The 17,538-nt window shown below is 29.8% G+C and overlaps 1 protein-coding gene across 1 annotated transcript in view; it reads right to left on the bottom strand.

Annotated features, from left to right (window-relative positions):
• Positions 1-10,488: 10,488 nt before the first annotated feature.
• The window catches only part of LOC124362928 (opioid-binding protein/cell adhesion molecule homolog), a 291,364-nt gene continuing 284,314 nt past the window's right edge, over positions 10,489-17,538 (bottom strand). The window contains exons 6-10 of the mRNA XM_046817824.1: positions 17,281-17,418; positions 16,374-16,523; positions 13,444-13,488; positions 12,633-12,707; positions 10,489-11,620 (exon numbers count right to left, since the gene is read on the bottom strand). Coding sequence (XP_046673780.1) covers positions 11,508-11,620; positions 12,633-12,707; positions 13,444-13,488; positions 16,374-16,523; positions 17,281-17,418 — 521 coding nt within the window. The 3' untranslated portion in view covers positions 10,489-11,507. The remainder of the gene's footprint in view (positions 11,621-12,632; positions 12,708-13,443; positions 13,489-16,373; positions 16,524-17,280; positions 17,419-17,538) is intronic.

Genomic DNA, 17,538 nt, shown 5'->3' with positions numbered 1-17,538 from the left:
GAAATAAAACTCCGTGCACAATTTCAAGTACAGGTAAGATCGTTTTCAAGATATCATGCGGTTAGACTACCAGTCAGGGAAACAAAATTGAAAGATTTTTACAACCTTAACTAAAGGCTCCGTTAAATATCAAAAAATAAAAATATTGAAAATTTTCAAAATGTATTGTTAGGATTACTCGTAATATACTTATACAAATAATATAGACAATATTAAAATATTATATTAGTCGGGTATTCATCTGGCTCACTGTGTTCCTAGTCGTATTCCCAAAAACTGTGCTTTCATTTTGTAAATCTGTAAACATTAGGCCTTAAAGTTAATATCCTTCCTTTTTTTATTTCCTATACACTATTGTTTTTTGTTTCTTTACTCATAAGCTAGGAGTACAGTATTACGAATATATGATGTTCGTATATCAGTAATATTTCCTTCATCCATGCAACATGAGTTTGCACTAGTTGGTTTCTTCATCCCTCGTAAAATATGTGCTTTGTGACTGTTTATTTTATGTGCCTCTACAATGAACACGTGTTTTTTACTGTCGCTTGTTACCCGGTTGTATAGTCTTGGATCGTTCTGCTTTGACATTGCTCTTCCCTGCATTCTTACTTCAACCAATGTAAATATGTAATAAAAATTGAAGTAAGTAAATTTAACTATTACGAATGCATTTACAATGTTTTCTTCATATACTTCTTATAAATAACTAAATCATGTAAGAACACAAAGATATTTTATTTCTTAAGAATCCAAAAGATGCCCTATTTATCAAAACTGTTTTAACAGTTTTAAAATTGTTATTCACGAATAAGTAGGTTGTGTGTTAAGTTTAATTTATATTTCAAAGCGTAAGTTTAAGCAAACTTTTAAAATTCTCTCAAAATTTTAATATTTTCATATATAGAATTTACACTATACACATGCCAGATTTTAACTAGATTGGCATATTATATTTTGCGTAATGGAATGTCAAAATCTATACATCCATCCGTTCATAAAAACTGTCAGAATAATAATTTGAGGTTACTATAATATGTTATTGAGTGTCATTATGAATAAAATTCACAATTTTTACAATCACTAAATCATTGTGTTTGAAATGACTATATCAAAATGTCATTAAGTACAATGCAAAATTGAAAAATCAGTATACACATACAATTATAATTTTACAATACTACATATTCTATATACTATCAAATAGAGAGATAATTAATTATAATTGAACATTTAAAGGAATAGTAATTATTTATCAGTAGTATTGAGAACACAGAGTACAACATTATGATTAAATAGTGTATATCAGGAAATTATAATTAACTAGTAGTAATACTGAGTAAAAATGCACTATTCTATACAGCTTTACATTAAACTAAACTGCATTGCTTTTAAATGGCCACAGGTTATCTATTGTATCTCTGTAAATGATGAAGGGCTAAAATATCAGGGTAAAATGAATATACTATTTAATCACTATTAGCCGTTATGTATTGGACATTTCATAATAAATTCATCCGGAAACACGCAGTTACTAATAATTCACTGTGCTTAAGAAACTAAATGGTAGTTCAGACTGTGTAAAGCACTACTTACTCCCCCCCCCCTATTCATTTACATGCTATTGGCTGCCGTGCACTCTATTCACCATGCAAATGATTCTTCTTCGACATGTAGATAGGATGCATGGTCTGCTAAAGGGGCTGGAACTAACTGAAAAGAAAACTGTTACATTGTACAGTATTATTGATGCAAAAAATCAGTTTTGTATTTATGATTATGTTACTTTCACTGTGTGATTTACAAATAAAGATATTGATACAAAATATTGTGCGATAAAACAATACATGAGATATATTTTGTCAGTCAGTGTGAACCACTCCTATGTTAAGAATCTTATTAAGCTAAATAAAGTAGAGATGAGGTTAGTCTGAAGTAGTCAATAGTTTGAATTAAATAAGCGTCAGAAAATTATCATTTTGAGTGGCTAAAACAACTTATTTGTATACGTCCGTATATTCCCACGGTACTTAAAAACAAACTGACCAATAGTTTCAATTTTCGACGAATGTTTATTTATCTATGAGTATCATCAGGTCTATGATGGTTAATATCACATACCATAAATTAAAGAAACTTTTTATAAACTGAGATGAACTATATGACATGTAAAATATAAAAAATATAGCTATAGACCTGCTTGGTGATAAGTGATGAACTCATTCTTTCTTTATCCTTCCGAGCTAGTAAAGTTATATTTCCATTTGTTGTTTATCCTCAAACGGAAATAAATTTACAGGTTTTGGAGGAATAACCTTTTGGAAAGGTAAGCCTCTGCAAGTAGTACAGGTATATCAGCTGTTATTTAGATATTTAGAATGCAAGGAATCCACAAATCCGATTTCGGATTTGATTAACCCTAGAACACTACCGTGTTTTGATATACCTTTGTTACTACCGATACGTAAATTTTACGTAGCATGTTTATTTTTGTTTTTTAGGTTATGTAAAGGTTTATTTTCATGCCTGTGTATTGTGTTTGTGTATTTTCTTGCCTATGTGCTTACTTAAGGTGATGTTGCGTGTGTTTAAGCGTGTGTGTAATGCGTGCATGTGTGACACATGGTGTTTTGCTAACCTTATCTTCATATCTACAATGCCATAGAAACTCATCCTTTCTAAAAAGCCTACAAATTGTCTACTAACTCCAAGACTTTTTTTTACCAAAAAACCACCTAAAATAGGTTTAGTTACTTATTTTAAAGGTCCAGTCACTTTTTGTCGTATCTCTAACGGTTAAGCCGCAAAACCCCCTCAAAGTCAAAAGTTTGGGTAAATCCGGAAAATGAACCTATGGTATACATACGTCCTCTGACTTTGGTTAAAACCAAATTCTTCTTGTCTCCAAATTTCGCGAACACATAACTTAACTCTTCTACCACATCAATTGACTAATATTGTACACCACACATCTTTTGGCTGAGCGTTAGCGAAGCTTTACGACCCGTAAGATTCTCGAGAACGGATACATAAAGTTTGGAAACATCACGTCTGAATTTAACCAATCACCGAACTACGCTTATCCCCGAAATTAGCCAACACCCAAATGGGGGCCTGGGGGCGTAGCCCCCAGCGAGCCGAAGGCGAGTTTTACTATACACACTTATACGTAAAATATACGTATTTTGATTATCAAGCATTACTTCCGCTACGTAAAATTGACGCACGGCTTAAATTAAAATCAATATTGAGATAATAAAAAGAACTACACACACCCTTACACTTCGGAGGACGAACGAAAATTGATCAGTAGAAGCACTGCCCAAAGCTTAAACCGGAAGGTTTTGGGGGAGAGTAGGTGTGACTATAAACATGACGCATATACGTAAAAATTTACAAACGGTAGTGTTCTAGGGTTAAGAGTATTACATGTAATTCTCCATCTATTCTCATAATTGACTTTAGACTACTCGAATAATCACTATACGAGTTTGCTAATTAAAATGACTTGGAACTGTTGCATTTAAACAAACGTAATCGTTTCTTGAAGAAACAACAACTTATGACAATCGTCTGAGAAGCATGTTCTCACATATATAGTGTTAGGTGAAATTCTGAGAAAATTGTAAATGCATTATTCCCAAATCTTCCATCTAATACGTGAAATATAATACTGAGGTTTACCTACCACTTCCAAACTTGTCAATACGAGTTCTACGTTCATTTTTTACAAAACTACGTACCAGTATCATTCTTAAATTTCTTGTTTTTCCTAGAGACAATATTATATACATTGCTTTCCTTGGAGCTTAGCTATGACATAATCGCAGTCTTCTAAAAACCCCTGGTTTGTTTCCAAAGTAATTAAACAATCAGGAAATATGAAATAATACAAGATATGTATTCTAGTGATGTACCTCAACTGTAACTGTTAACTCAACAGAAAATGAATCACAATAAGTCAGGAAGTCTAGTTTCTTGAATAAATTTTCTATTCTATTCTAATTTACAACACATTGTTTAAATTAATCGTATTAATACTATATTTTCTTTGTCTGGCTTTTTATAAGACGAAATAGACACTTTATGAGGTAAAATCATACATTAATCTCAACATCAGTTTGCAACTTGTTCTAAATGTTAAAATTTAGTTATATTTTCATTGGAAACCTAGTAGTGGTTTGCAGTACGGTTTTATTTCATAAATAATGGTGAATAAATGAATTTCCTATATGTTACATTCTTACCTTATGGTGTCTCACGAAGAATACTAATACATTGTTAGTAGTGCTTAGAATAAACACTTTCCAGAATTTATTTAATATTCAAATGTACATTTCCTTATACAGTATATAGATTACTATAAAATATTAAGGGTAAATTGCTTAAAAGTGATAAATTTATGATTACGTAAATCACTTCACGAGCACCGTTTTCTACACAAACATCAAATATATAATTATTTTAGTTCTAAACAACAAAATAGAGGATTGTTTTACTTGTGAAAAGACCTATCTTTCTTGGTTTATTTCCAAGAAATAAGGAGGAAAATGCAATATTCATAACCATACTTTTCAGGTTGGGAAAGTAGAAAATATGGCCCGGTTATCTCAGTGGCTTTCCTGTCCGCCGCCGCCGTGAGTTTGGATTACGAAGGAAATAACACCTCTCCATCGTGCCATTCACTTTTCTCTTTTTCATTGTGAGAAATTACCGTATATGAATTTGTGAAAGAGTGGAAAGCTGAAGTCAATTGTATCAGCTACAATATTGTTTCAAAACAGAAGCCTACATTAGATACTATGCGTTGCAATAAAATTACAAGCAACCTGGCATGTCCATTACAGTGACTAATAACAGCAAAATTAGAAAGCAGCTACCATTACAAAATACATTCAGTTAAATCTGGAAAACTTCACTATTCCGATAGATATTTTTCTTTAACATATTTAGCTTTCTGGTAATGAAGGTTATTGAGGTAGCACATATACATATTGGGTTTTAAACAAAAGCTGTTGTAATTAAGGATAGGTTTCAATATCAAATTTTTCAAGTTATATTTAATTTATAGTTTTATAACAAATACATTAAATTATAAACTTTACAGATAATTTTATCATAAAATTCTGAAAATTCTCTAGTTAATTTGTGGTATTTAAAGGGTAATTGTGCGGTCTTAGTACCATTAAATTAATATAAATGTCATGTTGATATATAGCTAAAATATGTTTTGAAAACTTAAGATTTACTAATTTAAATAATAATTCAATAATTTTTTCTTAATATTTTAATGATAAATTTCCTGTAATAATTGTACGGTTTACTAGACGACAACAGTTTCCCTGTCCCTAATTTTTTTTCTTAACAAATCCTATTTCAGATTTTTATTTCTTAAGAATGTAATTTACTATGTGTTACCTGTGATATTTACATCGGAAATTTAAAAAGATTCATAATATAATACAAATACAAGAGCTTTTGTTGGGAAAGATATATGCGTTTATGCAATTTTACGACAACTCAAATTTCCTATTGATCGAGTACTAAACCATTGATTATTTTATTGATATATAAACTACCAACACTGTTCTATGTAACGCATTGTGTTTTATGAGTGCAGAGATTTTTAAAGAGGTAATACGTTTATTAAAGCAATATTTCTTAATTGTGTTGAATATAATTTTAGGCATTGTTTTTAAAATTACATTATTTATGTCATACACATTTATGTTGTAGTTTTAAATGTTTAATTTTACTACGAAAACTATGGTAATATTCATTTTAATAAAATAAATCTTCAAAAATTTATTCATAATACAATATTAAAACTTTTAGTTTTCTTTTACATTATTTTTTAAATTTTCTTCTTCTGGATAATCTATATTATTCTACCTCACTCAATGAATTATGTGGATTAATTTTCATACTGCATAAAAAGATGAGCTTCCTAGGAGATGAAACACCATGTAAACACTGCTTTGATAAAATGTTTATAAAATTCACTTATATTACCAGAAGAACAAAAGCCTCTCCAATTGGTTTAATTTCCATAAAAACAATACGCTTTTAAAAACTATGTGATTCGTGAGAAGAACAAGAAATGTTTTGTAAAGATTAATAAAACCTCCAGATTTTTCTCATAGCTTAGTTTTTGTATAAAATTATTACATATCAATCCAGACTTTCGAATTTAGGGAATTCAATTAAGATTCTATACCAATTTATGTGTAAAAACAATTAATTTAAATTCTAATAATGCTAAATATTTATTTTACAATGAAGTGTAGTTTTCTGAATATAACACTGCAATGTAGTAAATATATAGTATTATTAAGCACTTTGATGGAAAGTTTTATTGTTGAAATAATAATAGTATAAAAGTTCCTTCACATTTTTCATGTTTAAATTTAGATTGTTTGGTGGATTACAAATACCATTCTTTAAGAAGTTAATTGATTTTAAAAGCTTTTAACTTTGGTTAGTAATATATGTTCCTAGTAAAGTTAACACACGGTTGGACTTAGTAGGAACTTGAAAGGCATGATTCCTTAAAATAAAATAATCATAATATTTTTTGAAAATGGAAAATGGAATGTGTTAAAAAAAATTTTTATATACAGGTTGCAAGTATCAGTTTGCAGGATGGTCGGAGTTTTAAAAATGTTAGAGTATGACGTTAGATAATTAATTTATATTCTTAACTATAGAAGGTTATCTATAGCAGTACCGTGTTGGCAACATAAAAGTATGTATATATATATATATATATATATAAAGTTACTATGAGTCTTTAAGTACACCCGATGAATTAACCTCACTTATTGAAGATAAACTTGTCGATAAACACTTAATTTACATATATGTACAGTTCATAAGGTTAAAGGACTTTTTATTAACTGTAGGTTTTGCTCATACAGTGAATGTGTTTTATTATAATGAATAAGCCAAAAATTGATTGGTTGATCAAAAAATCAACTCTTCTTTTCAGTTAATAAAACTAGTAAAACATGATTTGAAAACTTGGAAAGACAGGCACTTCCTCGTTTGATTACATTATCCTTTCAAAATTAAGAGACTTAACATAGCTAAGTACACACTGCAGTACCAATTTAAGGTATTTTAAGTGTAAAGAAATTTAAATTTTTGGCTGCAATGTGAATTACCAAATAATTTTAACATCTTCAAACATTATTTTAATGCAATGAGTATATCTTATTAGAAGATGTTTGTAATATATTGCTTTACGATAATGTCTAAAGAACGTATTCTGAATTATAGTTATTATTTGGAATAAATACAAATTAAAAGGAATGCATTACCTAAGGCTGTAATAAAAAAATAATAGGACTGAAGAGTTTTTATCTATTAATATACGATTCTACAGACTATAATAAGTAATAACTTTAGAACTTATAACTAAATACTCTTCGTTTTTCTGGAACTTTTTTATTGCTAGGCACTCTTTAAGAGGGGATAAACTCACCACTTGTAAGAAAACTATCACGGGGAATCTACCCCCAATCAAGACGAAAACTTGAAAACATTAAACCTTAAGACTCTCTCAATGTTTAGTTCATTTTTTCCCCGTCCTTATTACAGACAGGGGGATATCGATCCATAGTTGAGATTTTGCTGAAACCGCTTGCAAAAGTTTGCCTTGTTTATAGGTTTAAGTTTTGATCAAAGGGTGCTAATGGTTAACATGGAGGCAACGACTCATGCGACTAGTTATTTTTTTATGGAATTGTTCTACTCAAATTTAATACGTGCTTATGTATTTAAAAACATGCCCTAACAAAGACTGACATCTTAATATATTTACCAAATATTAAAAGCATGAGCGTGGAACAAAATGCACTGTTCTGAAAATTGTTGTGTTAAGTTTACTAACAAACTGTGTAACTGTTGCTTAAACTACCTATCGTACCAATTTAGTCTTTAAACCTTTTTTACGTTTTCCAAAGATATTCTTTTGTTTATGTTCTAAAGCAAAATCCATAAATAAATGTTTTGAACTACCAAAACGTTTCGATGTTTAGAATAATATAAAAATTTAATCTGTATTAGGAACGTATTTTTCGTCCATGTTTTACTACAGCTCACATTGCGTAAACCTTATTTCAAGGTTAATTGATATTGAGATTTTTGCCAACATTCGTTATAATGAGAAGAAAATATCTTCTTAGTAAAGGTTTGTTTTTTTTTAAACTGGTTGGCGATACAAATATTATAGGTATAATACATCAATAACTTTGAATTTTAATTAAGATCCTCACTATTACAAAAGTGGAAAACATGACTTGTATAAATATTTTATTTTTATCTTGTTCTTTTATTAGTTTGTGATCAAATTCTGAGACCTGTCCTTTTTTTCACAAAAATTTTACTTATTTCATAGATGTTTAATTAAATATAAAAATTTCTCTTTTTGCGTGATACAATTTTTTCATGTCACTTTGATGAACAGTACTCTTTGTCATTAGTATTTTATTTTGTCGTTAGTTTTGTTAAAGAAAATATTGTACAGCAATCTTTTGTCACTGACAAATGTAGTATGTGCAAATATTGAATAAACATAATCAATTCTATTCTATTATGTCATGAGCAGGATGAATAACACACGACACAGGGTACGTTATTAAAAATGTTATATTTACAAATATACATTAAAAAATCAGTCAATTAATGAAGTTCTTGCACAATTTTTTGAGTTAGAAAATATCATGAATACTTGAGGTACAGTTTGGAATTATTGCTAAATGATGCAATTTTTTAAATTTAATACGTGCAATGTACAAATTTGGAACTGGAAACAAAATCAATATGAAATCGCAACACGATTAACTATTATTCTTTACTCTCAATTCCGTCTGAAATAACGTAATACAAAAGAAAAGAATGTTGGATTTGATCTAGTTTGGCATAGTTTTATTAATCGAAATAAAATTGCTTTAAGTCATGTCTATTCTATGTCAATTGAGTTGAGAACCATTCTTAGCGTATAACTGTATTCTGACCTAGTTTTTAACCTATTATAAATTCTAAAATTATTATAACATAGGTATATTGATTTGTCTAGGATAAATAACTAAAGAGAAACAATTCATCATGTAAAATTTACTTTTATTGTAATTAGGTACTATTATGAAACAAAAATAATTTTTTTATCAAACTAACCATGAAAATTATGTATATTTGAACGGATGACTCTATTCAATAATTAGTTTAACTTAGTTAGGTTTCAAATATTGAATATTTTTTTATTGATGAATATATGTAGAAATCAATGTATTCACACTAATAATTTGAGAAATTTATGCTCCCTATAAATGAAAAGATTTAAATTTTTCTGGATTGAAAGTTCATCTTTAAATCGGTTTAATTTATATATTACAGAGTAAAAAAAAATTACTTTAGTATCAGACCATAAAAAGTATCATTCATTGTATGAAAATGTGGTGTAGTGAGTTCCATACAAGTCCATTTGAGGGCAATTACTATTGACAGTGGTTGCTAATACAAGGTATAAATACGTAAATAGTTTTTTATGACACCACAACAATATAGGAGTAAAAAATCTTAAATGTGATGATACTTTTTATGGAACAAATTATATGAAAATTAGAAGAACTATAACTATCGGTGCTTTATAATACAAAAATAAATGTATTATAGTTTGAAAACAGAGAGCACATACTCGTATAAGAAATTTTAAGAGTTTCCATGGATCATAAACAAATAAATAGTTGCAAAAGACATAAAAATATGTGGAGTTTTTTTTATGAACTCACGACATACGCAAAACAAATTCGTACTCTTTGATATAATAAGAAAAATCAGAAAAAATAAGAAGTAATCTGGTGATTCTGTATACAAATTTTTGATTGATTTAGAAACATATTTTTGATTTTCTTACATCACTTCTCTTACCTAAAACAATGAACAAAAGAAACCGGTATGTATATTTCTTTACTAATTTCTCTAATATAAATAGGCATGTAACCTATGATATTCTAGTTACCTGTATTGTAGATTTAAAAAAAAGTTAACGAGAAAATCTACTGTCTTAATGGATTCTTACACCATCATTGAAATATTCATTGCGCCAAATGTTTTTGTCAGAAAAAGATAGAATTGTGTTCGTTATTCGAATTAGAACACTTATAATTTTCGTACGCTACAATCATATATTGTCATCGATAGTTACCAACGTATCATATAGGAAATTTTTATCCTTGCCTCTCTTTAAATCGTTTGTTGACTTTTATTATTAATATTACTGTATGCCATGTTTAGAGTAAGTCTTGTTATCTAAAATCCTTATAATTTAAAACTATTAATAATTATTGTACACAATTTAATCACCTGCAATGATTATGTATTGAAAATAGTAACATTCTTTAAATGCTAATAATTTTATAAATATGTTTGCCTCATTATGAAAAAACCATTTTTGGTTATTAAATGATAAAACTACGAAATAGCTTTGTGAAAAAACCTGATTAATTAAAAACCTTTAATGTTCCAGAATGTTTTGACTTTATGTAACATATATAACAGTATAGAAAATAATGCAATATTGCTTTTTATTGGCTTTATTGCAAATTTTGGGATTACAGCACCACCATGTATGCTGCATTTAATTAGTGGAAGTAAAACATAAACCATCTTAGTATAATACAAAATGTTTAATTAATTACATATCTGATTATACAATTTTCATTTAATGCATATAAATAATTGTTTTGTATTATGTCGTACTCATGGAATCACAATAAATTAATTTAGAAGAATAAACCTTTAATTAATCGAAAATTATCAGCCAGAATTACTCATTTTTCATGTCTATACGTAAAAGAATATATGTTATTGTAGGTTTTTGTAACATATCTTTTATATATTTTATTGCAATTATTTTTGTTATTGGGAAAAAAGTAATAATTTTTATTGGACTACCCAAAAAATTTCATTCTGTTGAGGAACGGAAAATGGACATTAAATTCTACACAAATTATTCCTACAAAAGCATACGATTAATAATATTTCCTAAAGTTTCTAAGTTTTTCAAACATTGTACGCCTACTCAGTACAAATTTATTTAACTAAACTACTTGCATCATACGCACTTATTATTAAGCTAGAACGACATAAAAATAATTAACTATTATGCTATATTTACAAATTATAGAAACATCCTGCTTGTATTTAGCTTGGTCACTTGCGTTATGGACAAAATACAAGCCCCATAAAAAATTGCTGTTACAACTGAATAAGTTCATGATATGATTAAATCGTCCTACGTTAGTCGTAGCCCGCTGAGAGCAGCTTTTACAAAGTTATAACTAGTATAACTTATAACTAGTATAAATTTGTCCTAAAAATATAGTATTGTTGGCGTATTTTACAAAACATAGTTCTGTATACATGTTATATGAACCACATTGCACAAAATACGAGAAATCTGGCGAACGGAGCGCGAGCAGTCTTGTGGCTAAGCACGGTTACTATTATACCATTGCTAGTAAGGGGAAGACTATGAGGAGGAGGGCCGCAGAGAGGGTGGCTTGGGTCGCTGCTGAGTCTTCCTCGTCCAGCTCATCGTACGCCCCAACTTTCAACTCTGCACAGAAATATTAATACATTTTACAGTTAATTGTGAGCAGTTTTGTATATGCAGTTCATAAAAACTTTTCTCCATTTCTAGATATAAATTCTGTTTTGATTACCATTACCAATTACTGAGATTAAAAATTGACATTTGGAGGATCTCAGCTTTTGTGTACAATTTTGTTTAGCTAATTTTGTGTATTCAAGGTATTGATGAAACACATTTCATAATTTATCCACGTGGCTTCATTTATCACGTATGTGAAAATGTTGTAGTTTAGATGGAATAAATGGAAAATAAATTTATGAAGAATAAAAATATACAAGTTCTAATTATAAACAACACTTACAATTTTTCTTAAATTTTTGTGACCAAAATACAAACTGTGTATTCATAAGAATTAATAAAATAATATATTTTAAAATGTAAAATTTCATTTGTAGTAATCCTTATATATTCTAATTATAATAAAATGGTCAATTCTTTTCTCAAAATAATTTACCTAATATAATTACACGTTTTTGTGTTTTGATTTGTCTCATTTGAGGTTTACTGGTAGAGAGAAATTAATAATACTAATATTTTCATTTCATTTTAAAATTTTAACACGTTATTCATACTAAAAATTTTATGATAATTGGTATGTATGTGGTGTACTAACTATACAGAAAAAAACATTAGTTTACATCATATAAAAAAATTCTTTCATTCAGTTGAACTAAGCCTTATGCATGGTTTTTCCAACTCGCTGGTAAAATTGAAGTTAGATATTAAACATTAGTGATGACGAGATATGTATTTTCATATAAGGGATATTTACTTTATATATTTCATGTGAAACTTAGTAATGCAAAAGTAATGTGAAATGAGTAATCTACATCATGGTGGGATTAATATTGATAGTGTTTTCTTATACGTTGACATTATGAATCCCAGCATGCTAATTTGCATGAAATCAATCTAAAAGTATGTTCTGCACTATATTACTCATATCATGCTCAAATCAATTTGCACTTTATCTCACCTCTTTGTTTGGCCAAGCCTCCGGAGTCTCCAATTTCATTGTGGCCACCATATTTGGGACGGAGTCTGTTCTTATCTGTGGAAAACATGTTAATAATATATACTGTAAAAGGAGACCTATAAATATTAATATTGTAATTAAAAAAGGAAATTTTGAGATAATTTTTACAATGAATAGATAATTCTATATTATAATCAATACCTGGTTCATAAGAAATGTATATCACAAAATTTGCTGCCTATGATATAAACCATAGCAGTAACTTATTATATACACAGAAGATACATCAGAATTTATTGTTCACTTTGTTATTTTCTAAAAGTAGACTTCATAATTTATATTAGATACTTAAGATTTACAAATATTATTTCTATGGAGGATACAGTGTAAGAAACATTGTGTTTATCTACGATTTTAAAACAGTATACTTAGTGTTTATATCGTAGTAAAATTTTAGTTATATTATTATAACTATTTCATAGAATATAGATATTTACAATATATAAACAAAAGCTCTTATCCTAATACAATTTGATTATAGATAAATATGTTCAAGAATCCTATGAATGTGTTACATGTAACGCTATGTAATAGTGAATTTTTTTATCTTGCTGCCAGCCACCATGCTAAACCCAATATGGGATGGATGCTAAGATACGATATTCTTTTGCAAAAATACAGTAGATATGATTTGAATTGGAAAAAGTTAGCATAGTGAATAAGTAATGTTAGTTTCCAAATTCAGTTTTTACAAGGCTTCAATTTAAATGATTAAATGTCTCAATTTCAAGCTGATAATCTATCAACTAACCTTTATGTCTTGGCTTTGCTGTTGAGACTTTATCCATAAGAACAGCTATTGAAAAATAAAAATACATTAAAACAACAATTCTTTAGAAAATGTATAAATTTCGGTTATTTGTATAATTGTAAAATAAACTTTTACATTTATAACGAAATTAATAGTATTTGTATCCAGATATTTTAATGCAGAGTGGAAATTAGATAGTAAATAGAGAGTACATAGTAATACAACAATATTAAAACAAATACAATAGCAAATACACTAAAGGAAACAATTATTTAGAATTAGAACACTAATCCATTAAAGTTGGTCTATGTTTTCGAGGTGTATCCATAAGCCTTAAATATCCAATACAATTCCTCCCCGTCTCTAGCCTGACCATGGGCACCTCGAGCAAGGCTTTCTGCAGAGTGCGACAGTCCCTAATCTCAGCAGGGGTCAGCAGCATCCCACTCAGGTAAGAAGGTTTTCTCGTCAGCAACACATTGTTAACAAGGTAAGCCACCTGAAGCCTGAAAATGCACTTTAACGGAAGGAACCTAGCTTCACCGCGACACTGCCTGAGATACAGCAGAGTTCTGCAACCTATGAATTAAGAACGTGCTCCCAAGGGACCATCTACCTCGAAATAATAGAAGATCATAAAAACTGAAAAAAATTCCACTTTGATAATTTTTAGTTTCTTCCAACTTTTTCCTTTTGAAGTAACCCTTTAAATCCAAACAAACCCCTCAACCTCAACCTATACAATACATCATGATTGATATTTTAAATGCACATCAAAAAGTTTGACTGGTTTTCAAAGCTCGCACCAATGATTTTTACTGCAAAGGAAACCCGCATTGGTTTCTTGCTAAAAGATACTGCATTTGAGGAGGGGTAAAGTCCGTGATCGTCAGCTCAGAGCTTGACCCTAATCAAAGGATTACTCCGCTGTCTTTCTAAGACTGGATATGTTAACACAAACTCAGTGTCGTCAGCGCAGTATTAGAGGGAAATAAGTGGCAGTTAAAGATTACAAACCACAGTATCCAACAGAAATATAACAGAACCCAAACAGATTCTTTGAGGAACATCTAACTTTTTCAAACAATCCAAAAAAATCAATCATTCACCCTGGTTATGCAAGTTACCATGTGTTAATCAGACAAGGTGAAACCTCCTTGATGAAATCTTATCAAATCCGTAGTAACGAAGCTTAGCAAAAAATATAAAAATTCACATATTGGAATGTATGTTAAAAATGATATACTGCTAGGAAGTGCAGAAATTCTTATACCTAGCGAATAGTAGTAGGTTTTTCAAGATTAGTAGGGCAGATGTCGTGTTGCTGAAACAAAAATTACTATCTGGCAAAAGCTTTGCGTATTATAGGAAATAAACCAACTGATTTGTCACAATCATCTTCAATACCTTGGACAAAAATGGTAAAATGGAGATAGGACTAAGCTCAGACAAATTTATATGATTACTATTTTTGGGCAAAGAGATGACTAGGTTGTTTTAAATTCAGACGATAATTGAATAAGAGCAAGAGATTAATAATATGGGTGATAGACCCGATACAGAAATGACCAACTGCTCTAACCATGTTCGTTAAAATTCTGTCATGGCCAAAGTTTGCTGTAGAGATACTGTTGGAATGCTGTTGACCTCACTCACGGTCACCTGTTGAAACTGAAATTTATCCTACACCTTCTCACAAATATCTTCCTTGAAACATTTAAGCCTTTCTGCGCTTACTTTTTAATACCGCCCAAGTGAGAAAAGTAACAGTTTATGTCGTATGGGGAAATATTCACTGATAAAGAATCAAAACTATTGGTTTGTCATATGGGGAAATATTCACTGATAAAGAATTAAAAGTAACGGTTTATGTCATATGGGGAAATATTCACTAACAGAGAATCAAAATTAATTGTTTATGCAATATGGGGAAATATTCCCTGATAAAGAATCGCCTGCGCGCAAGGTTTCCTTAAAAGATTTTGAGTCACTGCTTACTTACGTTAACTTTGCCGCTAAATAATCCTTGTTTGCTTTTATGACGGCGTAATTGAGTTTATTGACTGTACTAGAGTATGCCGCTTTCGCCAGTGCATTATTATGATATTTTATACTAGCTATCTTTAATGTTTTTCCAAACAAATATAACAAGTAAATGATGGTTTTTTTTTCAATCGACAGTATGTACATTATCCTTACTTAAGCATTTAAACTTGTATACTAATACATATACAAATACTGACCTCAGAGGAACAATATAATAAAGTATAGGGTACCCGTAATATTACTCTGATTACAGCAATTTTAAAAATATACAATTGCGAAATTTCTCTTAAAATATTCATATAACATTTTGTTAAATGAAATATATTTTATGTAAGGACGTGTAACATATATCAATGTACGGTGTTATATTTGAAAATACTTGTTCCTCATATTTTAATTTACTCATAAAACACACACAAAAGTAGGGGAAAAATTGTATTTTATAAAGACTGCTATAAAATTGTATAATCTACTTCTGCTATTTTCGTGAATGCTATGAACATAAATAATATGCATTTAACATTACTCTCAGAATTAAATTATTTAAGTAAAAAAGCAACATATTCAGTAAAAGGGCACAAAATGAATGAATGTTTAAAGACTGTTTATATTGTAAAAAATCCAAATTTTGCCTACGAATGATAGCCTTAATTTCAAAGCTCTTTCGCATAATGGTTCAGTAAATACTGTCCTTGCAAAGCTTTATTTCCTTGGCAAAACGGGCAAACCTTCTAACTGAGTACGTTTAACAATAAATATAATTTTAAAAGTCAAAACAATATTTCATCAGCCCCTTTTAATAAACATGGTATAAAGTGACTTCGTTTAACATTAATGTTAGAATAAGTCAAGCACTTAGAAATGAAACAATAGAAGAGACTCACGATAAACTTTAATTGTCCCATCTGTGTCTCCTAAGGAGTTTTTGGAGACACACTTGTAAGCGCCATAATCCCCTGGTCCCAGCGCCTTTATGGTCAGTCTCATGATCACTTTGTACATCTGCTCCACTAACACGGGCTCGTACTTTGCTCCTGTAAATGCCACACAGTGTTTGATACTACTAAAATAACACACTTATAAGCGCCATAAACTCCTGGTCCCAGCGCCTTTATGGTTAGTCTCATGATCACTTTGTACATCTGCTTCACCAACACGGGCTCGTACTTTGCTCCTGTAAATGCCACAAAGTGTTAGTTACCGGAAACATTCACATCTATAAACGCTTTAATACCCAGGTCCAAGCGCACTTAAGGACAGTTACATGATAACTTTGTATATATTCTGTCCCCTCAACAAGGCTTGCATTTGATCCTATGAATGCTATGTATGTTTAATTATCGGCCTTACAAAACGGTTTACATGTTAAGTATATTTATATTTCTTCAAACTATTTGTAAATGATTTATTTTGTAATATTCCACCAGTTAGTATTACGTCTCTACTTATAAGACACGCAACCTTTCTTTAACTTTTATAATATTTTTTCTTTCCCACAGTAAAAAAGACTGCAGGAGACTGTAAATTTACACGTGTACTCTCATAGTTTTACCACACCTACAACTTTCGGCTTTCTCTTTTTTTATAAATAAAGTATCATCCCTGACGAAGTGGAAGAACTTCACGTTTATTACATTACCTTCATTATCAATGATTCCCAGGGCAATATAAAAACTTAAAGAATTAACTTGACATTTGTGTGACCACGCTTGAACCAGCCCAGGCAAAGGTAGGCGGTGTATCACTCTCATCACTCAGTGTCTTGACTATAGGTGTTCTGGTGAAACTGACCGTGAGCAATTATCTCGCCCTTGTCCCGAGTCCAGTAGTTGATGGATTTGGGATAGGCTTCGGAGTGACACTCGAGAGTCAGCTGTTGTCCTTCCCTCGATCCTATCAGCTGATTCTGGATCCAGATCATCGGTGGAACTGTACAACACAAAAAAGACACATTACGATTAAAGTATTTCATCCATATTAACTATACGAATTGACTTATAGATTAAAATTAATTTTATTACAGTACCAGAATTCCCAAAATATTCTAGC

The sequence above is a fragment of the Homalodisca vitripennis genome, chromosome 5 (genome assembly GCF_021130785.1).
Source record: "Homalodisca vitripennis isolate AUS2020 chromosome 5, UT_GWSS_2.1, whole genome shotgun sequence".
Taxonomy (NCBI): Eukaryota; Metazoa; Arthropoda; class Insecta; order Hemiptera; family Cicadellidae; genus Homalodisca; species Homalodisca vitripennis.
The sequence above is the reverse complement of the archived record's forward strand: the minus strand, read 5'-3'. Positions and strand labels throughout refer to the sequence as shown.